This window comes from Pelecanus crispus, chromosome 2 (assembly GCF_030463565.1).
Source record: "Pelecanus crispus isolate bPelCri1 chromosome 2, bPelCri1.pri, whole genome shotgun sequence".
In the NCBI taxonomy this organism is placed as follows: Eukaryota; Metazoa; Chordata; class Aves; order Pelecaniformes; family Pelecanidae; genus Pelecanus; species Pelecanus crispus.
This window is the reverse complement of record NC_134644.1, coordinates 63,169,850-63,194,078: the sequence shown is the minus strand read 5'-3', so window position 1 is coordinate 63,194,078 and position 24,229 is coordinate 63,169,850. Positions and strand designations below refer to the sequence as shown.

At 43.6% G+C, this 24,229-nt stretch overlaps 1 protein-coding gene across 1 annotated transcript in view; it reads right to left on the bottom strand.

Annotated features, from left to right (window-relative positions):
• The window catches only part of RAMP3 (receptor activity modifying protein 3), a 47,018-nt gene extending 34,553 nt beyond the window's left edge, over positions 1-12,465 (bottom strand). The window contains exons 1-2 of the mRNA XM_075705019.1: positions 12,408-12,465; positions 2,655-2,684 (exon numbers count right to left, since the gene is read on the bottom strand). Of these exons, the coding sequence (XP_075561134.1) occupies positions 2,655-2,684; positions 12,408-12,465 (88 nt within the window). The remainder of the gene's footprint in view (positions 1-2,654; positions 2,685-12,407) is intronic.
• Positions 12,466-24,229: the final 11,764 nt, after the last annotated feature.

Sequence of the window (24,229 nt, the reverse complement as noted above, 5' to 3'; positions counted from 1 at the left end):
AATAGATAAAATATAACTTTACGTAAATTCATTAAAAACATAACTTAGTATACAATACTATAGGTTACCATATATAGTATTATCTTTTAGCTGTAGCATAGAGGAACCTACCTAGTCACTTTTCTAATCTTACTTAGCTTCTACTCATACTAACTTACCACTGCCCATTTTCATTTTTAGTTAAAAGCTAACTGGAGTTACTGATCATATACTTCAGCGTAGAAAGCACTTCTCAAGCTTACACAGATGCATCCTGTTCAACTAACTATATGACTGTAAATGTACTTCAACATCAGAAACATTTGTATATCTTATCAGCTAAAGGGCTTGAATTCCCATAGTCACAATTAAGCTTTTTCTTTAGTATATCCACTAAAGGAATTATCTAATGTTATCAGATGTTGATGTTACAGCATATAGCTACTTGCAAAGAAAGAGTTGACCTTGATTTGAGCAAGCCTGTATCTTTTGCAACCTATAATGGCAACTCTACAATATTTAGAGTCAAAAAGTCGAAGGTTTTTCTCATCCAGCCCATGCCTGCATTGGAATACAAAGATAGTATTTTGATATTTCTTATAAAATTAAAATTCTGAAAAAATTCTCTTCAGACTAAAGCATTTGATTTTGATAAGGCTGAAACATTTTGTTTTGATTAAGTACTTAAATGTCTTGCTTTACTTTTATAATTGCCACTATTTTGATTGTTCTTCTATATACAAAATGCATATATTTTGTAGAGCATTAAAAATAACCTGTAAGTATACATATGTCAACATATTTAATACAAATGTCTAAATTAAATTAGTCAGAAAAAAACCACAGTGTGATTTCTTCTCTTTACAGCAGCACAAATCTGAGAAAAGGATTTACCTGAACAAAACTGCAACCCTAACAAACCTGTGTGTCAGCCAACCCTCCTGAAAACTCTGGAGCTTTTTTCAAGAATAAAGCCAAGAAGAACAGACCACTTCATCCTTTTTTAATCATAGAAGAAGGAACTCTAAGTAGAATCAGGTCCTGCACCTTTTTCTTCTGAACCTACATCCTGAGACCCTATTTACACCAGGGAGAGGAGGTATTTCTTTTCTTTCTATTAGTTATTTTGAGAGCAGGATCCTATCATTGCTGAAAAGAGCCAGTGGTTCAAATTTTGTGTGGTCACAGCCAAACATGCTGTCAGGTGAAGTGAGGTCAAAGGTGTGCAAGCCTTTGCTTGATGAGAAGTCAGGAGCAGCCCTCAACAGGGCACAATTCCTTACTATTTAGTCCAAAAAAAACCTAAGGCAAGATGACTGGTTTCAGGCTTCACATCATGACCCAGCCGTCAATCAGAAACTTGAACACCTCCATTCAAAATGGGGCATGTGATTGTAAAACAGGCTCAAGTGCACATTAAGTGTCTCACCCAAGAAGGAGATGGCTCCTTTGGAGCCCAGGCAGGACCGCCTTGCAATTTAACTCCAGCTATCGCAGACAACTCCTTAACTGGGGAAGTCACTGACTCAGTGATGCCATGTGCCAAACAAGAGACAGCCATCACATCTGACCAAAGAAATAGTTTGTTTCCACGTACTTTCCAAGAGCAGCAGGCCTATAACTGGACAGCCTATGCCGCACCTGAAACTCTAAGCCTAGGACACGGTTTTGTGGTGGACTTGGCATTGTTTCATTTACGGTTGGACTGGATGGTCTTAAAGGTCTTTTCCAGCCTAAATGATTCTATGATTCTGTTTCACACAGACCACAAACCTCTCTGGGCATACAGCTGACTCACTTGGGACCTGACGCTACCTCCTTTGTCATGTCTGATTGTCAGAGCTCCTAGAGCTGACACTAAGCCTTCATCCATGTCAGAAAAAAAATCAGAACTACAGTTAATCACCAGTGATAGAAATGGTGAAAGTTATAAAAAAGGAGCACTGTAGTTTTGTCCTTGGGAAGTTAACATGATAGCATGGACCCTGCATATTTAAGCGTTCCCGCCACTTCATCTGGCAGCTGCAGCAGTTGTAAGCTATATTCTACACAGCTAGATCTGCAGATGAACACTAAAGCTGGGCAGAATTCAAAACCAGATATGAAAATTGCATAGCTGGCAACTTAAATCCTGCATTGATGCTTTGAGAAAAGTTAAGCAAAGCTGCCTTGCCTGGCAGGATATTCTAAACACCCAGCCATCACTTGATTTATAACCCTGTAAATCCAACAGAATACAAGTTTCTCCTCCATTACGTCATGTGCGCTGACAATTTACTCCAGCCCCTTCCTAGCAGGGTGTTTAAATGGATTTTCCATGGCCTTGGTGTTTTTGGTTGGCTCTCTTCAGAATTTCAGTACTTTGCAGGGTTATAGAAAAAGCTCTGATAGAGTCATTTGATAGGAAAACAATCTGATGACACATGAGTTTCTATCTAAATCCCTTGGCAAAGGGGTTCAAAATTATGAATAATTCTACAATTTTACCATCACTATTAAGACTGATCTTTACAAAACACTACAACACTCTCTGTTCATACAGCCAATGGACAGGACCAGTTGTAAAAAATGCATGATGGTTGACTAATTGAAATGAGATAGGATAGAAGCACTTCTCAAATGGCTTCCATTAACAAAACTGAAACAGAAATTTGAATTTTAGAAATAAAGCTCACCTGCAAATCCAAGCGTCATTAGACCATTAACTAGGGGGAGGGAAAAAAAGAGAGATATGAGTTAGATACCTCCATACTGTATATAAAAGAATTAGTGCAGATACAAGCAAACTTGAGCATAATTTATGTTTCAAGAGAATACTCAAAATGTTCATTTTCCTAAAGAATGTGTCTGAATGGAAAAATGAACATTTAGAGAACATTACGTTTTTAAGTTCCTTTTTATGTATCCTGTAAATGGCTGAGTCATGCAGACTTGTTACAGGTCGGTCCGCACCACGCTTTTCTGTAGCTTCCAACATTTAGGATTAGGGACAGGCTTACTTTAAGCTTCTTGAGGGTGAAAAGGTTGGAGAAGATAACACATTCACTCAAAATGTAGGTGAACTGCACATTTTAAAGCATAGAGCAAATAAAAAAAAAAATCCTTTGCTATTAAAATTAAGCAAGCACAGAATCATAAATGTGTACTCTATTCATTTAGAAATGTAATGCTGTGTTTCACGGTGTCCACCTTTTGCACAGTGAAGTAATACATTTTAAAAAACATCACGTTCAAAATACATAAGCTTCTCACATGGACGTTACACTAACACAGGCATGTCAGAAGAGCATCCAAATAGAAACACAGACTATGCCAACAGAAGGAGTCTTCTGATCAGCGATTTGCAGTACATCCAGATGGATTAAATTAACAGAAGCCCACTGTGTTCGCACAGCTCCAGCCACACTTAGGATTTTGCAAATATAGCTGAGGGATGTGGCTTCAATTATTTTTGATGTCCCACTGGAAAAAAAAATTGCTGACAAATCTTTATAGCGTTAACCTTGCATAAGAAATTAAATAAGTAATTTCACACAGATGGATGCCTCGGGCTCCTTGTTTATACCCTATGCATCACTCCAGTAAAATGAATCAAGATATACATAGCAGAATATCAGTCCCAATCATACTGATCTAGACTGTGCGTTAATTGAGATACGCCAAGCTCTCGACTGAGTTAGCTGCGAACTGTTGCATCCATACATCTGAGAAGAATTTCGATCCTTCTAAGGAACATATTTTTCTTCCAGACAAGCATGAATTTCTGTCTTAGTTACTAATAAGCCAGTATGTACTGAAACTGTGAAGAGCAGGAATCCATGTATCAGAAAATCCTGTTGCATCCAAACTCACAGAGCTGAAACTCCACGATACACTCTGATGGCTGTATCTCTTTCACAAATAGAGCACTTTTCTTTCCAGGTTATTAGCCGTTTTTAATCCTCACTTGAAAATGTGCCTTATCAACTGCAGAAAACTGAAGATCAAATTAAAAGCACACACTTTATGAGGAAGCCAAACCCACCCATTCTGAGGAAGCGGTCTAGACGCAAATAGGTACCCTAGATGCTCCCCTTGAGGATGACAGACTGCACCTCCAATTCTTATTCTATCAATTCTTATCACTGATCTCTAGATCCTTCATAGTTATTGCTGCATTAATTCTCACAAAACCATGGTGAGGCAAATATAGCAGGATTGACAACAAGAGAAAACCTGTAAGAGAAAAGAACAGGTCCTAGTTTTACAAGCAAGAGGTTGAGTGACTACCCCAGTGTCAGGCAGGGAAGCTGTGATAAACCAGGCACTGAATAAAGGCTCACAGGTTAGTGCTCACAAATCCCACCTGCTCACAGGAGAACATGCTTTCTGCATTTTCTGATCCGCTCATAACAAAGTAACACAGGATGTTTTGCACCTAGATAGAACCAAAAGTGTCCAGATACCTTCAGAGAAGGGTAAAACAACAATCCAGATTACCACGTGCTATCATGACCACCCTTCTTTGTTTTCTTTGCTCCCAGATATTCAACTCGTAACAAAGATTTAATCAGGAGACTACAGCTTGTTGGCCATGATATTTTACAAAAAAAGTATGACCTTTCCAGCAGCTTTTTTAAGAGGGGGCAAGTTCAGCTTATTTCTTGAAAGGCTGATGCCATCACATCTCATTAGAAGACACAGAGAGAAAGCAAAGTGGGTCACAGTGTTGGAAGATGTTGGCATGATCCCAAAACAAACAGTTGTCATACAGTCCTACCTGAACTAACATTTAAGGGAGGGAAAAGGAAGGTCAGTTTAACTGTACCAGTTGCCTGCAGGTTAAATCACATTAATGATGGACCACAGCAATAGCCTTTTAACTTTTATTTTCTGCATACACTGTAGCAGCATGTATGATCGCCCCTAGCATTAGTGGAATCAAATGTGAGGGGACTAACCAGCTTGGAGCTGGAGCAAGAGGTGAAGGTAAGTAACATCGAATGAAAGAAGGGGAAAAATAGGTTTCAAGAGCCTTTGGAAAGAAAAAGAAAAGTTAAGCAAAATAGGATAAAGTAACAGAATGAGAGGTGGAATGTATTGGTTTTGCATGGCAAGGTTTTGGGAGTGGGGGGGCTACAGGGGTGGCTTCTGTGAGAAGTTACTAGAAGCTTCGCCTGTGTCCCATAAAGCCAATGCCAGCCAGCTCCAAGACGGACCCACCTCTGGCCAAGGCCGAGCCCATCAGTGACAGTGGTAGCGCCTCTCGGATAACATATTTAAGAAGGGGAAAAAAAACCTGCACAACTGCAGCCAGAGAAAGGAGTGAGAATATGTGGGAGGAACAGCCCTGCAGACCCCAAGGTCAGTAGAGAAAGAGGGAGGGGAGGAGGTGCTCCAGGCACTGGAGCAAAGATTCCCCTGCAGCCCATAGAGGTTAATGGTGGAGCAGATATCCACCCTGCAGCCCGTGGAGAACCCCACGCTGGAGCAGGGGGATGCACCTGAAGGAGGCTGTGACCCTGTGGGAAGCCCATGCTGGAGCAGGCTCCTGGCAGGACCTGTGGACCCATGGAGAAAGGAGCCCATGCTGGAGCAGGTTCGTAGGCAGGACTTGTGACCCCATGGGGGACCCACACTGGAGCAGTCTGTTCCTGAAGGACTGCACCCCATGGAAGGGTCCTGCACTGGAGCAGTTCATGAAGAACTGCAGCCCGCGGGAAGGACCCATGCTGGAGCAGTTCATGGAGAACTGTCTCCCATGGGAGGGACCCCATGCTGGAACAGGGGAAGAGTGTGAGGGGTCCTCCTGCTGAGGAGGAAGGAGAGGCAGAAACAACGTGTGATGAACTGACTGCAGCCCCCATTCCCTGTCCCCCTGTGCCACTTCAGGGAGGAGGTACAGGAAATTGGGAGTGAAGTCAAGCCCAGGAAAAAGGGAGAGGTGGTGGGAAGGTGTTTTAAGACTTGGTTTTATTTCTCATTCTCCTACTCTGATTTGTTTGGTAATAAATTAATTTCCCCAAGTGAGTCTGTTTTGCCTGTGACAGTAATTGATGAGTGATCTCTCCCTGTCCTTCTCTCAACCCACGAGCCTTTCCTTACATTTTCTCTCCCCTATCCAGCTGAGGAGGGGGAGTGATAGAGCAGCTTTGGTGGGCACCTGGCATCCAGCAAAGGTCAACCTACCACATAAGAAAACCAAGAAAATACCCAAGTTTTTATTAACAACCTACTTCAAAATCTTGTATATGAAATAAAAGCAAATCTGATCCTAGACCTTCACTGCAGCCTCTTATTATCTACTCTCTACACTCCTTTTGAAAACAGACATTCTTCTGACATTACAAAGGGAATTCAGAATGGGATTCACAGCAATATGTAAATTCACTATTGGGATACGTGAGAGGGTAACTGTCCTATAATTTTTCAAGTATATAAACTTCTGTTTTTCTGTGAAATGGATTAATATTTCTCAATGTTTATTTTTCTACTACACTGTTATTATTTACTGGCATTTTTTCCCAGAGGCTTAGAGGTAGCACTGAAAGTTTTTGTATTGCCACTACTTCATAAATATGAAGCAGCATATGAACTGCTGTGTGTTATTCCTACTGCACATTCCTCCAAACACTTTGTAAGAATAATTTTGAAAACCTTGTATAAGTATATAAGAGGGAAATGTTAGAATATTATTTTCACTTGCCTGAACATTTCTTCAGGGTGCTGCAATTACTGACAGGACAGTGAGATTTTTGAGCAGCTCCAATACTTTCTCAGAATACAGATATCAAATAATTCTTGTTTTACCTGACCACTGTATGCAGTCTTTCACCAGCAATTACAGCAGTGTAATCCTATGTATATTCTTCAGAATTTGTGATGTCTGATTCAAAACCATGTTTTTATTAATCACAATTTTCATAAGAAAAAAAGAACATATAATGACCTCAAGTTAAACCTCATGTCAAGACCCTACTTCTATACCTCTTTTTAAAGGCAATTCTGCCAATTACCATCACCTAATATTTAACTATATGTCAGGACATGAGATCTATATGTGAAATTATGCACTAAACAAACACCTGCCTCTGCAGAATCTGAAGTTTTATTGATAGCAGCACATAACTGTGCAAGAACTGCTCTGACATACAGTTCATGAAAGCAATTAAAACCGCAGCTTGAAATGGCAACTACCGCTCTGCAGTCGTACACCTATGATTTGTTGGAAACACAGGAGAGAGATTAATACTCTGTTAGTATCATTTTGTCATATTGATCCAATTTCATTACCCACATTTATTTTATAAATCTGATTTTAAATACTGAACAAATCAATCTTACAGAAGTATACCAATGTCTCTCCAGGTATTTAAAAGTTACATAAAGTTACCTGTTGCATAGGTGGTATTAAAGATCATGTTAAATTCACCAATCTCTTATGTAAACCCCAAGTTATACCATTACAGGTTTTCTGGCAGGAATGCACAGACACTTCAGGGTATCTAATGCATAAGAAACTCCCATGGAAATAACTTCACCTATGCTCTGACACAATATCAAGAGGCATCCTACTGCATCAGAAAAACACTGGTTACAATTGGGGTAGGGTTTCTTCATTATATGTCTTCCTGGGCATTTATGAGCTCAAGAGCTTCATTTCACTGGGGTCTGTATGAATAACGAAGAAAGAGGTGAGCTAACACAGGCGTCATGTGGCTGCCTTCCAAAGACTTCTCTAAAAGCCCTCTATGGGGGTCAAGTCAAATGTATGTGGCCAAGACACCCCAGACTCTGAAGAGGCTAAGCAATCCTGAAACTTCATGGGAAAGCCCACAAAGGTCCCACAAAGGTCTGAGCTGTCCCACTTTGAATAACAGGACTGTAAGACAAAACAGTTTCTTCAAAAATATTTCATCAAACCCACTTTTTTCCCCTGCATAATCTCTATACCTAGCTTCAGCAAAATACTGTCAGTAAGCATTTCTTAAAGGCATATGAAGGTACATCTCTCTCTCCCAATTTTCCATCACGTTAGAGCACACAGTTTTGCATCACCAGCTTGAGCACAGTGCTGGCAGGAGGGGCAGAGGTGAGACCAAGTTAGAATATGGCCACAGATCTGGGAGTGCGGAAACTGGTCCTGACAGTGAGAGAAACATGTGAAAGAACTTACCATTTCTGTCCTTTCAGCTAAAAGCCAAGGTTTGCTATGGCAGCAGTTGGGAGAAAAGGGGCTAGTATGGATCCTTAGCTAGTATAAAGGAGCGCTCACTGGGTTTTGACCACCTCAGTCTGCTGAGGAGCTGACTGACATATGTTGACTTATGAGACATGGTAACCAGATTTGGCTTAACACCCACAGTGCTGCTGCCTGCAACTGGGAAAGAAGAGTCTTAACACGGATAGCTTCCTGCAGGGTTATGGAAGCTTGAAGCAATGTATTTCTCAACAGCCACAGGACACCTTGCTCAAGTACCATATGGAACTGGCTGGTCCTCATGCTGCTGCAGCCTGTGCTTAAGGATCTAAGTGTTTATCCTTACTGCCCTTACAGGCCTGCTTCGTACTCCAACAAACTGCAGCTCCAGGTTATTTTTTAAATGATAAATTGCTTCTCTGAGCCCAATTCTTATTCCACCTAATCACACCAGGATGTTAAACCCTCAAAAGAGATAACAAAGTGATAAATTAGCATGAAATTGCTATATAGATGGGCAAAGCATAAACTTCTGCTATGAAAAAGTCTGAAACACACTCAGGAAAAAAAAAAAATTGGTGATAAGCTGGGGTGACCCCCGCACCATCCTCCCAGGCCAGGCAGAGCCACGGGTGGGAAATAGGCTCCATCGATGGCTCCGATGTGGCAGGGGATGAACCAGGGAATGCAGACAGCAGCAGCAGGAGATAGGGCCAGAGACAGGATGGGAGACAAGGTGACCCAGTACATAGGTCCAGAGCACATACAGGAAAACAGCCAGTAAGCCAGGACCACCTATGGTGTAGCTCAGGGCACGATGGGCAACCCAGGCCCATACATGGGGGCAAGGGGAGACCCAGTAGGCTATTCAGGGCACTGTTAATGTGCTAAACGTCCTGACAGCACGTTAGAAAGCAGCCAGCAAAGCGCAGCCTTCCACCCCGACTTAATGAACATGATTCAAAAACTGGTCCAGCTGGATACGTCTACCTGCTGCACAATGCATACGTAGATTCATGGGGAAAATGAAACATATCTTCTCAGCTAGCCTGCCCTCAGAGAGAAAGCTAACATGAATGACCGTATTGTTTCAAGCCTAGAGGCTGTTGCAAAAGCGCAGAAAGGAAAATAATGCTATTGGTACAAAAACTAAAGCCCCACCTGCCCATCTTTAAATAACCCTCACTACAATATATATGGCTCAGAAGGTCATCTTTTCTTCTCAGTTACTAACTATCCCTTTGACACTTTTCTTTATAAGAGGAGCAGGACGGGAACGGGGGAGGCAGGGACAGGACGCAAGAACGTCATCACATAGTGTGAAAGCAGCCAAGGAAATGAGGCAACTGAAGTTCATGGAGCCGGGCAATGACAGGAACCCAACACAAAGGAAGGATGCCGGGAATAAACAGAAGCTTGCAATAAATATAGTACTTGAAAGAAGTGTTACACTTGTATTCAAAATTGGCCCAGAAACAACATGCCTCAGCACATGGAGAGGCAGGAGCAAGGTAAACTTCTTGGCAGGGTGGATTGATCTATACCTATATCCAAGAAGTTATCGAGAGAGCTAGTGTAACTCAGAAGTCAGCTTTGCATTATCCCCTGTTTTGATGCTGAATCCTTTTTAATACCTTTTTTTTTCTTTTGTCAGCTATATGGAAGATGTATATTAGCCATGGAAATGTAATACTCAAAACTAAAAGCGCAGTTCAGTCCTGTACTTTATCACAGTTTGAGGCATTACATTATTGCTTTTGAATTGGTAAGGTAATTTCAAACTGTTAACAACTTTGGACATTAGAGTCTTCTTCATGCAGAGCAAGAAAAGCATGAAAGGAAGCAATTTAAGCTCTTTCATTTCATCAGTGCAAATCAACAGGGAGCATTACTAAGGGTATCAACTGTTCAGTCTCATGTTGGTTCAGAGTTCCCCAGCTTTCTAGTGACTGCAAAGAAATGTGACAATTATTCTGAACTCATTTCAGTCAGGAATTTTCCAGAGCAGGAATACAAAAGATTGTCCATTACATTCCTTTGTGAAGTTCTCAAATCACTGCTGGCAGCATATAAATAATACTTCACAATTTCTGAACAGCCTATGTCTAATTCCAGAGGTGTTGGATGGGTTTTCTGCTACGTTGTTTGAAACCAGTATGTTTTATTTAAATAAATACATAACCAGTATGTTATATTTAAATATTTATTTATTTAATGTTAAATGTTTATTTATTAAATAAATATTTAAATTACCCATACCAGTTCAATGACATACTTAGGGAGGGGATTATTTGGCATTTGACCAAACGCTAAGATCTGTATTACATGACTCAACCTGAAATATCACATAATGTTTTCTTGACCTCTTTTCTGTTCTGTTATGTTTTTGATGAAGCACTGTGTAACAAATATAAAATGGTATTTTTTACAGCCACTGACTTTCAGACAGTGGATGAACTAAATATTCCAACAGCAGAATCAATTGCTTGAAGTAAACTCTCTTCACACTCTTTTAGAAGAGCGTTATAGACAAATGTGGTCCTTGATGGAAATCCCAACTCGAGATCCTTCCAGAGAGTAAAACTGAAGAAGAATAAGAGGACTACCTTTGTTTCTAGAGTAGAAAGAAATTTGTGGCATTAGCAACTGTTTTAAGACGACACTCAACAACAATGCAGGGACCACAATCTGATTTAAGGTGGCTGGATGAGAGTTCCAGAGGACTATGCTCCTCAGGAGGTGCTACAGCCTACAGCCAGCAGAGACGAGCAGAACAGCTTTCCTAACAAACCCAAACCATCTCTGGCTGAATTCACTTCTGTGCATGTTCCCCAGGATGTTAGGAAAAGATTGCTATTTGGGATGTGTCTACAGGCCTTCCAAAGGCTTCGTGCTCCTCGTTGTCATCTAACTTCTGCCTGTGAGACCTGGTCTTCTGGGTCTTGTGATACAGTGGTTGTCACACAGACATACAATCTCTAAACCAAACAGATCATAGCTCTTAATAATTTATAATTACAGATAAATATGCTTCTAGCAAGAGGAGGTGAACATCTTTTTTTCACCCCCTAAACACGTGCACTTCTTCAGGTTCATTATAGCCTAGCGACATACCACTACTGCAGTCTCCACTTTACATCAATGATGGAAATAATGTCAGAACTAGTAAGAAATTTGTCTAAGGTCACAAGCAGGAACCAGCATCATGCTGAGTACAGTGTGACCCCGGTAGCGGTCCTGTGCCAGGACCTCTGTCTCAACACTACCTCTTTCTCTCAGAAAATGTTACCGAAACAACTGAAGAACATGCCTAAAAGATAATTGTGAAATGTGACTGGTGTGTTAAGTCATGGGAAAGGTATATCAACAAATGAGGCAGCACAGGTCAGATGTATTCCCCCCAAAAGGCCAGATGGCTTGAAATTACTGTGGAGAGACACACACCCCCAGTCTGCATGTGAACTGTGATAGTCACCGAAGTTGGTCATATAGGACCTCAGTCTGACACTGTACCACCTGATCACCTGGAAGCATGTATTTGATCTAATGGGTGCTCATTATTGTAACCTAGCTGCCTGACATTAGTCAAAAAGGCAGGAAAACACAAAAGAAAATGTGACATGACATAAGGTTTCCCTGTAATAAGGAAACATAAGGTCAACACAATACTTACTTTACTGTATACCTATCCACCTGTGAATGAGTGTAAAAAACAGTCCCTCAAGGCAAATAAGGACTCTAATCTGCTCCTGTGGAGTAGTCTGAAAGAGAAGCAAAGCAACTTTTTTTTTTTTTCTTAAATAAACTTGGGAAGGGGAAATGACCCGTGAAGATTTCACAGATGAGGGTCACAGCACACTCCCTCCTGAGGAAGTGTTTAAAACCATGGGATACTTGAAGACATTAAAAGTTTCTTCTTCCCCTGACAGGCAGAACATTTAAATCAAGATACTGCCATCACAGAAGGCCTGGGAAAATGTTTTTTTCCTTTTCTGACCAGACAACAAAAATCCCCACCCTGCACATCCACCTTCTCTTGATGCTACGTGTATTCCTCTCACAGACTCCTAATGCTGTTACATGCCGTGTCAAGTCATTACATCAACATAATTTCAGTGGAGACATGCTTTCAGTGAACTCTGAAGTACCATGTACCATGGTACCAAGTACCATGAACTACCATGAAGTAATAAGTAGGCCTGACCGTTGAAATGTGGGTTGTTTTTCTTCAGTAGCCCAGCTCACCTACCAGTGCTCCAGAGCTCTGGATAATCAGCTACATGATCACTGAATATTTTAAGCGACATATTGCCATGAAGATGTCACAAGAGCAATAAAACACTAACAAAATCTCAGAGCTTCACATGTCTCCTGGCGGTTGACACGCCAGGAGAACGAGATGTCATCCAAAGGGACCTGGACAAGCTGGAGAGGTGGGCCTGTGTGAACCTCATGAGGTTCAACAAGGCCAAGTGCAAGGTCCTGCACCTGGGACCGGGCAACCCCGATATCAGTACAGGCTGGGGGATGAAGGGGTTGAGAGCAGCCCTGCCGAGAAGGACTTGGGGGTACTGGTGGATGAAAAGCTGGACATGAGCCGGCAATGTGCACTTGCAGCCCAGAAAGCCAACCGTATCCTGGGCTGCATCAAAAGAAGCGTGGCCAGCAGGTCGAGGGAGGTGATTCTGCCCCTCTGCTCTGCTCTGGTGAGACCTCATCTGGAGTACTGCGTCCAGCTCTGGAGCCCTCAGTACAAGAGGGACATGGACCTGCTGGAGTGGGTCCAGAAGAGGGCCACCAAAATGATCCGAGGGCTGGGGCACCTCTCCTATGAGGCCAGGCTGAGAGAGTTGGGGTTGTTCAGCCTGGAAAAGAGAAGGCTGCGAGGAGACCTTACTGCGGCCTTTCAGTACTTAAAGGGGGCCTATAGGAAAGATGGGGGCAATCTTTTTAGCAAGGCCTGTTGTGACAGGACAAGAAGAATAGATTTAGACTAGACATAAGAAAGAAATTTTTTACAGTGCGGGTGGTAAAGCCCTGGAACAGGTTGCCCAGAGAGGTAGCAGAGGCCCCATCCCTGGCAACATTCAAGGTCGGGTTGGATGGGGCTCTGAGGAACCTGATCTAGTGAAAGCTGTCCCTGCTCACTGCAGGGGGGTTGGGCTAGATGACCTCTAAAGGTCCCTTCCATCCCAAAGCATTCTATGATTCTATGATTCTACTTCTACTGCTATATATGTACCTGCTTATAGTAGGTGTGTGTTGCTCTGTGCAACAGCATCCTTGTTCTAAGGAATAAACACTGAAAACAGATCCTTGCCATTTCAGCATGGCAGCATGATCCCTGCACACCATAACTTATCTTGGATGCATATCCACATAGGAAACTGCACAGCAGCAGACTGGCAGAGGAAGTTATTTAGGCCAAACCTGGAGTAAATCATTACTCAAGTAAATCCTCAGTGGATCTGAGGAGCAGAACTGAACTCCAGAGGAGCACAAATTTTCAGGTATCCCCTCTCAAGGCACACTGCCTAGCTGGCAAGGCAGGGCATGTCTGGCTGCTCATGCAGAACCCAGTGCTTCTCGGTTTGCACTTTCTGTATTTTCTTTCATTTCACATTTCTTAACACAGTTACTTTGCTTTGTTAATAACAAGTGCCACTAAAGGAGTAAGAGGATATGAAAGTGAAAGGTTTAAACTTCTCAGTCTTCTTTCCACCATCCACAATCGTCATACATTAACTCTGTACTGAAAGTTGATTACAATTACTCCTGAGTAATAGAAACAAAGCATTTACTAGTAAGTGTTCCATTAAAAAAAAAAAAAACTTACAGTAACAAAGGTATACATAAAGTAACAAGACAGTAAAACCTTTAATTTAAAGTTTTCTTTACAGCCATTAATAATCTCTGTCCTGTTTCTCTTTCCTGTCAGTATTTTCTTCAGAAAATTTAAAAAGAAGGTAGTATGTCTGACCTTGTTTTCTCAACCAGCCCAAGACCAAAAGACTTTTCAGCAACAGCAGATAGGCACTGCTTACATTTACATGGGAAAACGACGACTGTGCTAGGAACATGCCAGTTAACAAGTATGGAAAAACCCAAAAAAGTAAACACTGTACAGAAAAATATTAAACCATATTTCTTCTTGAGCTAAGAGAAGCGCTAGGTACTGCAGAAGAAATCATTCATCACTGTTTGTGGAGCCAGGCTGAAACAGTGAACATGACCAACACTGAAAAGCTGGCTCCTAAGAAGATGTTCAGATCCGCACAATTTTGAGCTCTGGGATGGTTGACGCATAGGCCCAAGTCCATTGCTGCACAGCCACCCTATTGTAGTCACTATCCAAACCTTCTTCACAGAGGCTTTTAATCAAGCTTTCGCCCTATAAATAATAAAAATGCCTTCAATAACTTGAGAATAAAGCAAAAAAGCCTTTTGGGGGTTACACAAATACACATCTGCATAAAGCCAGCTGCAAAATTTTATGTCCCGCTATTAAAAAAAAAGCATCAGAGCTAACTGTATTATTGTGTGACTGTCTCCTCAGCTAACACTTCTCTTTTGTAATCGGGACTTTAATTAGTGGCATTAGAGCTGGCTGCTTAGTTTTGCATAAAATCAACCTCCCTGCATTGCTATGGGAGCCTTTTTATAACTCTTTACTGATGCCCTGAGGAGTAAGCGATGTGCTTTAACTCACCCTGACTTAAAGAAAAGAGCACTCAATACACCTCCAGGCACTTCATTGCATATTCAGATCTTTGAGCCCAAGAAATGGGAACCAAAATGCAAGTGTGGTCATAATCTGACCAATATTGGTTATTCTCTGTTGATCTATAGAGCACACGGGTTTAACTCAAACATCATCAGTGAAGCTGCAAAACAGTTTAGATAAACCTGTCTGCTTTCACAGTCTTGGAGATGTTCTTCTTAGGCTGAACTTTTCCATGGTTTTGTTCTCATACTGGGGTGAACTCTTTTTTACCCTGAAGTCTGAGGAAAATCCTCCTCAGGATTTTTGAGTCATGCAAGAAATCAGTAGAAAGGGGAGCTGGGGATAATGAGGACTTCCCTCCCTCTCATTTTGCAAATGTGTCAACAATTCTTTTCCTCACAAACATCTTTATTTTAAAACCCTGTGGAGTGATACACTCCAAGACCAGAAGGAATCCCTCAGATCATCCAGATCCACCCCTTTTGTAACACAAGGTAAAGAAAGTCTTCCGATAATTTCTGCACCAAACCAATAAGGTCTACTCAAATGACAGGATATTCTTCATAAACATTTCCAGTGTAGATTTTAAGATCACAAGTGATAGAGAATCCCCCACTTCCTACAGGAGGTGTTTATTTTCGATTATTTCTGCCAGCACTTTATATTTCTTTGACAAGGCTTTTTATAATTCATTGCATGATAAAGTATGAAGTAGCTGGGAGGAAAAGAAAACCCAAATATGTCTAAAGGCATACTCAGCATGCAAGAGCCAAAATCTTCAGCAGACCAGCATAGGATCAAACATCCTTACGGTGTTGTAATGCATATTCTACCTGTTCTGTACTGCCCCACCGGAAAGGAGTTGGAACCTACTTTAATTAAAACTCACTGAAAATACCAGGCTTAAAATGTTACATTACTACACAGAGGGAGATTTGTTCCCCCATAATTAAAAATATATAATTAAATGCAAGAAAAGAGCATTAACATTTCTTTCCAAAATCTTTAAATGCAAAAAGACATGAAAACACAAATATTTTGAGGAGCTAAATTTTCCCTTGACCTTTTCTTCACATTGCTCTGACTTTCTTGCTCTTTCTGGTTTACACTAGAACTAGTTAAAGAGAAACTGGACCAGTGGTTATTCCAGCAACACTACCTCTACTTCATTGTGCATCACTAAGTATTTTATGGCAGAACACTTCTCACCCCAAATGTACCCCTGGAAATACGTTCAGCAGCAACATTAACTAACAGCAAAGGCTGGCTTGCCTGAATGCAAATCCAGCCTAGGTCCACTGGTCAAAAATAAGGAAGGAGATTTCCATGATTTTTTAATATGATACAGTAAGTTCTAACTTTGAGTTATTTTGAAGTATGCATTTAGCTTATAACAAAACTATGTATTGATCTGCTTTTCTAAAAATAAAATAGGAATAGAGGAGATTTCACACATACTGTATGACAATCAGTGTTTCTATGGAAATATTAGCTTTGAGCATCTCTGAATTGAAAGCCAAAACAAATTTATTTTTCCTATTTCAATTGAACATGTAAGCTTAATGCTGTATCATAGTAAGTGTACATCACACGTTGCTAAATATATTTGAAGAAATATCTTCTAATATTAAATCGGACAAGTTATGTACTTGATACATGGTGATCATTGAGGAGTAAAGCTGGAATAGTTCATGAACTCAAGGGCCATGGAAGGACAGCATAACACTTGCAGCGACTCACCAAAAACAAATGTGAAGAGAAAATATGTTCCACAGCCCCGTGTGGCTACCAGGCAGCAAAGCTCTGATGCCAAGGCTGAGATACCCTTCAAGCAAAGGGTTCCCTCCACTCCAAAACTGCAGAACATGTCTGGGTACCCCAGAGACAGCTGAGTCTCTTCAGACAACGAGACTGACTGCAAGCACTTGCGTGGCCTTTGCACCACAACCTCGGGAGGACATCTTCCTCACAGCCTTGAAAATATTCTTCTGTGTGCAGAGAGAGAACTACAGACCAAAGCTAAAGCCCAAGAGCTTGAGTCCTGCAAGAAACCTGGACTTTGTGTCCTATTGATGAGCACTTGAATGACTTCTACAAGATGCTATTTCTGTCCCAGTATCTCCTAGTCTCTTCACAATACCCTGTGGCTGTGCACTCTCTTTTGCTTTCTACTGAAGGCTGGAGGGCCACACAGACTGAGAGCAGCACGCACTGTCAAACCCTGAACTATGTATTTTTAAACAACAAAAATGCAAGAATATTTTCTAAAGATTACAGTCTTTAGCATCAATCTCTCTGCTCACAAAGGGATGCAAAAGAAATCTGACACTTCCAACATTTGGACACAAAACTCTGAATTCCCATAAGAAGTGACAGTCATTACTAGTCAGCATAAATTACAGTATTTCCTATCACACTGCCCACAGAATTTTTCCCCAGATCGTGCTTTTCAAAATAAGGGCAAATTAGTCACATTTATTAGGGTGTGAAAGTAATAAGACTCATGCTTTATTGTAGGGTGCGGTGCTTCTGCATAGTCCTTTGCTTACTTAGCTTAATCTGGTTAGATGCGAACAAGATGTGCTTTTGTCAGCCCAGTGCTGTGCTAGGGCCCCAGCAGTGCCTATCACATTGTCCTCTTCAGATCAGAGCCTCCCTGGCTTGGAGCATAGGTGGAGCAAGTGACATCCCATCTGCAGAAGGCCATAAATCTGGCTTCCCACAGACAAAATTCTGTATTCCAGGGGATAAACCGAGGCCAGCAGCTGTTATGCAGACATGCCCCTTGTTCAAGTCAATATGGTAGGTCACATCAAGCTGCTCTCAGGATGAAGTTGGGACCCTCTCTAGCCTTCGGACCATTTCGAACAGCACAAACTTCTAAAGGCTTCTTTTAAAGCCTTTAGACAGGAATGAAGCTGCCTCCTCTTTTTAGACTGGTTTCAGGGAAGCCAGTATATAAACAGAGATCAAGCCTAAAAATTTACAGAAAGAAGTATTTCTCCTATTCTGCTTTCCTAATCCTTTCTTTTTTCATACCCACACATCTTCCTCCCAAATGAACCAAAAGTTCTTCAGGCAGATTTTTAGGTTGTTCTAAATATACAGTCAAATTAAAATAATGTCATTTTTTTTCATTTATGTTTTCCAGTTTATCTCAATGCAAGCCTGGCTGTGAAGAGACTCTTATTTTAGAAAAAAGCATAGGCTGTTTTCATAGAACACAAAATAATACACTTCTATTCTGAAATAAGATGGTTCATGCGACAGCTTTCACTAAAACAAAAAGGTGTGAATTAAAAAAGGCTTCATTATGTTTGTGAAAATTAATCTCTTTACGAGCCCTAAATGAGAACACAGTTTGATTTCTTCATACCTCTCTCTCAAGCACTAATTTCAATAGCAAAGACACAGATGGTAGCAAATGTTGCTTTGTAAAGGACCCCCTCAATGCATTTCTCTCCTTGGTAGGAGAAACTGGAATTTCATTCGTCTGCCTCCAGTCCAAGCCATGAATCATCTGTTACCAGTAGAGAGGTGGGAGAAACTGAAACAACAAACGGTACAAAAACCACTGGTGCTGCAACGTTTAAATACAACGTAATGGGCAAAACCTCCCAGAGTTCCCCCTGAGCCCACCCAGTCATGCTCAAGACCCTTTCCTTAAAATCTCGTGGTTTGTGTGTATCTGTACCTACAGCAGTACCTGTCTACCTCAGTATATATTTCTAGCTTCAGTTCACAGCCTCTGACAGTTTGCCTCACAGGTTTGGCTAAAAGAAACCTAAAAGCTAAGGCCTCAGACCTCAAAGGTATTTAAAAACCGAACTACTATGTGGGTAGTAAAATCCTGCTAATTTAAGAGCAAGAGCTGTAGCTAAATGGTTTCCAGGACTGGATCTCACTGGTGTAAATCAGGTTCAGAAAGCGCATTTTCTTCCTTCCCACCTTCGATCTGGAGTTACCTTCAAACACGGAGTGCCATTCCTCCTGGCTGCTGGGACCAAGCCCTCCGGAGAGGGCATCTGATGCTCTGTGCTACCACCTGCAGTCCACATGCGGTCACCACAGACAGCTGAGCTCGGAGAGAAAATACTGCCGGTCGCCCTGCCCAGTGCAGGTAGCGTGAACCTCTCTCCTGCCGTCCGTGCAGACCTCAGGAAAAGGGCAACACCTTCCCGGAAAAGGAATCGGGAGACACAAAAAGGGTGAAGGATGGTGGGAAGGATGTCTGGATCCACCAGCAAGTTGGAACACAAGTTGCACTTACACTCGACGCTTTGCTTTCAGGATGGATGTTGATGGGGTCTGCTGACTGTCTTCCGGTTGCCTGGTGTTGACAATCGTGTCTTTAGAAAATGAAGCATCGTTTTGGTAGAAAAGCGTTTTTATTAAAGCTCTCTGGTCTGTCTCAAAATCAGATGTTCTGCTTTGCAAAGGTTTATTTATTTTACATGCACACCCGCCTGGGTCTATTAAATTCAGGACTCCCACAACAGTTTTCCCTTTCTCTGTTCCACCCTTTGCAGCTGCAGAACAGCATGATATAGTCATAAGAAAATAATGGAAAAAAACCTTGATTTGGATTTCAGACTTTAACCCAATAAAATTGTTTCCCGTTTGGTTGTTTGTTTTTTTTTTTCCCCCCCTCACTGGAGTCCAAACTCTCCAGGAGTTACGGACACTGTGTTCCACACAAGGGAAGCTCGGGACCTTACAGAATTGGGTCTTTAATACACAGCTTTTTCATTATTGTTTGCAGGATGAGGTATGGTCTTTAAAATAGAAAGTAAGAATGGGAGCCTGGGGCCAGGCTCTGTTCCCAGCCTTCCAACTGTCCAGTTGTTCACCTCTGGCCAAAATGCTAAGCTTTGCTAACCACTGTGAAACAGGATTATGAAATGCAAACAACTATAGACTGTCTTTGAAATCTGCACAGGCAAACTGCTCCAGATAAGAATCACACCATCTCTCTCTATATGGGTATACATACATATACTGAGAAAGACTCTTCTAGAATTTAAAAAAATATGTAGCTTTACTCTGGTAGCATCTGTCAACCCATATACAAATAGCACCACTGAAATGCAAGTGTTATGTAAAGGATGAAGGAGCAAATGTTTGGACAGGGATGCCAAAACAACAACTTGTATAAAAAACCTACTTAGTCTGTTAAAAGTCTTGGTCAAGCCCTTAAGTCTCTCCTTGCCTCAGTTTCCATACATAGAAGTGGAGTAAAAGAACCTGGCATCATGGTAAATACATCATTATTCCTGAGGCACTCAGATCCTGCAGTAAGTAGGTATCTCCTAAGCACCTACAGCTCTGCTAAGCAAACTACAGAGGATTTCATCTGACAGCTGGCATTTCCAGCTCTGCGTCTCACCCCATTCTGTATGTTATCAGCACTTCATAGGGAAAACAGTACCAGTGACGTGCCTGTGTACCAGGTACCTCAGTTCATACATTCCTTCCCCCGCAATATACACGACCCCCCACACACAGAGCAAATCCAACCTCTCCTATAATCACTGAGCTTCCAGCAAGCGCACCCACTGCCTTTTTTGCCATCCTCACTACAGAGGTACAACATGGCAGACGGTTCTACATAGTGATAATGTTTCAAGATCCCTAGGCAGAAAGATGTGCAGACAGCAGTGGTCCGAGGTTACAGAAGTACGGTCCCGGTCCCCATCCAGACAGGCTTCACAGTGAATGCAGTGAGAGCTAACATGAAGGAGGAATCCTGGCAGGAGTTTTACCTTAACGAGAGAGGTCGCAGATCTCTGGTTAATCAGAGGGAAGAAAGCACATTCAATTCAAGTAAAAATCCTTCTGAAATAACTGATATTAAAAGTGTTTTTGTATTACTAGAAGAAGAACCTTAGTTTTCTACCACTTAACACTTCCCTTATTAAAAACCTCAATTTCACATCATAAAACTTTCAGGGCTTTTCTACTAGGAAATTAGGCTGATTTAATTAGTTCTTGATTATACCTATCCTTTCCAATTACACAAAAAAAAGTAATGCATTATCAGTTAACAGATATCCTTAATTTTTTTTTTCTGTTATTCTATTAAGAAAGCAATAGCACAGTCAGAAATGTCTAGCACAATTGATTTACCCATGTCTCTCTAGTGAAAAATGTCTTTCTGTAGCTTTCTGAGCTACAGGGACATTGTCCCTTACTCCACTCACTCTCTGAAAATAAATCTCCAGTGAGCAATTTTGCTTTGTAAAAGTCACAGTAACATCAGGATGTCTCCCCATACAAAAAGATTACTGTCTGGTTCCCCAAGTTCAAGACTGCATAAATCCTTCATGTGTCAAGACAGGTGTTGGCCATTTTTTCAATTCCTTTTCAACTGGGAAATAACAAAAAATTTGAGCGATCAAGGTAAGATTTTAGCAGTCCTCAAGCCACCGAGAATCGGAAAATTTATGACTTGGACATGTCATTCTTTTGACGCACCAGACCAAGACAATGCTGCTGAACACTGTCAATACAACTATCCATTTATTTGTGGGTCTTTTCATAGAAAGACGTCCAGTGTTTACCCTCTTTGTACTTTGGCAGGGGCATAAAGTTGGCAAACAAAGTTATAAAGTCCTCAGATAAGCCTTCTAAATGTACAAGGCCTGATTTTCTTCTCCCCCGTCTGCGACTCGTGGGGAATTAACTACATCTCTGGGGTCACTGTTGAATGAGGAAGATCAGAACTGACTTCTCCCAGCAACTTTTGACCTGACCGCAACATATCAAATCTGGGAGTCCTAAAACAAGCTGCCGGACAAGGGAAAAATCCGTAGTTTTTCTAGCCGTAGAGTTACTCTTTCATGAAGTGAAAGGTCTGAAGGACATCTGCGCTTTCACAGCTGCCTGGTTGTAACTCAACCGCTCTGATGGGAATCAGCCCCCTCGCCCGCAGCAGCCAGCCTTCCCCAACGGCCAAACCTGCCCCCCCAGAATCGGATTTGGGACTGACGCTGGAAGTTGACGAGACCGCTTTGGCCGGGGGGCTGCGCGCCCTGTGCCGCGTTTGGGGGCTCCCCCCCGGGGGCAGGCAGCCGGCGGCGGGATGCTGGAGGGGAGCAGCGCCGCCGATGCTGCGCCCGGCCCCGCAGCCCGGACCGCGCCGCCGGCTCGGGGAGCCCCGCCGGGAAAGCAGCCCCCCGCGGCCCCCCGCAGCCCCCCGCGGCCGGACCCACCCGCAAGGCCCTGCCCGCCTGCTCTCCGGGCGGCCCCGCAAGGGACCCCCGGAGAAAACCCCCCCTTCCCAAGGGACGCTCTTGCAAAGGGCGAGGGGCGAGCTCGCACCTCCCCCGAACTTCACCCCCACGCCCCGGCAAACAGGGCGGCCCGTGGGGGGCCGCGCACACGCCGCGAGGATGCTCGGCCGCCCCCCGCCGCCAAGCAGCCGCCGGCGTCCCGGGGCGGTAGCGGCGAGCCCCGCCGCCGGCTGCCGGGACGGCCCCGGGCAGCCCCCGCCACTTACCCCACAGCAGCAGGACGGGGAGCTGCCGCCGGCGGCAGCAGCCGGCCGCCTCCATCCCGGCGCGGGCGGCGGCGAGGGGCCGCGGGGGACGGAGCCCGCATGGGGCGGCCGGTCCGCAGCCGCGCAGAGCCCGGACCCGCCTCAGCCCCCCCGCCGCGGAGGCTCCTTTTCATGCCCCGGCGTCCAGCCCCGGGCGGCGGCGGTGGCGGCGGGGGCGGGCGCGGAGGGGAGCAGCTCCCCCGCCCCCGGGGTGCTGCCAGCGCCGGGTGGGGGGCGGCCCCCGCGGCCGGGCGGGGCGCCCGTGGGGCGGGCGGGCTGCGGCGGGGGCTGCACCGGGGGGGCGGCTGCGGCGGAGGGGTGGGGGCGTGAGCGCGGCGGGCGGGCGTGGGGGAGCGTGCCTGCGTGCGTGTGCCCCGGGGTGCGCGGGCGGGCGCGTGTGCGAGTGCGGGCGCCCGGGCGTGGGAGCGGGCACGTGTGTGCAATCGAGGGCAGCCATGCCCCCGGGCCCTCCGAAAGCCGCAGCAAGAGGGGTGCCTCTCCCAACCCACGGGGCCGGGTGGGTGTTTGCGGGGGACGGATCCTCCCCCCCCACCATGGGGAAGATTCCGGTCCCAAGTGTCCGCGGGGTTCAGGCACCCCTCGCCCCCTGCCCCGGCAGCCAGAGCAGCCTCTCCCCTCCTGCCGCAACACCCTGGCAGTGGGGGTGAAGGCGTGAGGGGCCGGAGGGCCACCTGCCTTAGCCCACCTGCAGCCCTTTCAGTTGGGCTTGCAGGGCACCGACATGTTAGACACGCTTAACATTTACAGCCGAACCTAGGCAGCGCGCTAGCCTAACCCCACAAGGCGCCAGAGCAGAGCAGCCAGCAGCTCTTAAGAAAATGCTTAATGTATTTTCATGTTGCCATTTCATCTCTGCGTGGCTCTGTTCAGAGAATGGTACTGCTCCTCATTTTCATCAATATTGAAAGACTGTGTTCCTGGAGCTCTCTCTCTAGGAAATTAGCATCTCCAGCAAGAAACACCAGACTGGGAAGCTGCTAAAGAAGCTTTTTCTTAGCTAAAAATCATTGTACTGCTCAGTAATAAAGAGCCAGAGTATGTTTCTAGGTATATGGACACTCCACCTCAGTAATCGCCTTTCAGTAGAACATTAAATCACTGCCATTGTTAAAGGTCAAACGTACCATAAAACTTCAAATTTCAGAAAGATTTGCATGCCATACACAAGAACATAGGGTACTTTTATGTAGCAGTCGGGTTGCTCCCATTGACTTTGTACACTTGCATAACATGGTGCTTTCAAACACTTTTGGAGAGTGGGACCCCAATGCAGCCGCAGAATTACGCGCTGCACATGCCTCTAAAAGCAAATTACTCAATACACAAACACTGATTCCTGCTGTTATCTAGGCTGAAGGAAATGGAAAACTTGGGAAACCACAGAGAAGGCTGGGAATCCACGGTGTTGAAATAGCTCTGTAGACATTCAAGTGTGTCAGTTATAATGAACCTCCTCTCATTTGTGTGCCACTTTTTTCTTCTTAGCTGAAAGCAAATCTTGTAAAATACCACAAACCACAAATAAACCACAGCTTAGGGAGATCATCCTTCAGTGGAGGGGCTGCCACTTCTGCTTTGCAAGGAGCATTTGCAAGCTGCCCCTGCTAGAAGGATCTACAGTGAAGTGACAAGCATGAAGGTGCATACACTGCAGACTCGCTGTAACATCCTTCCTGACAGTAAGATCTCGATTTTCCTCATAAAATCTGTTACTGGTAATATCTGAAGTTACAATTAGTATTTTCAAGATTTTGGACTGATCTTCAGGATGGTTAGGACGTATTGTGCT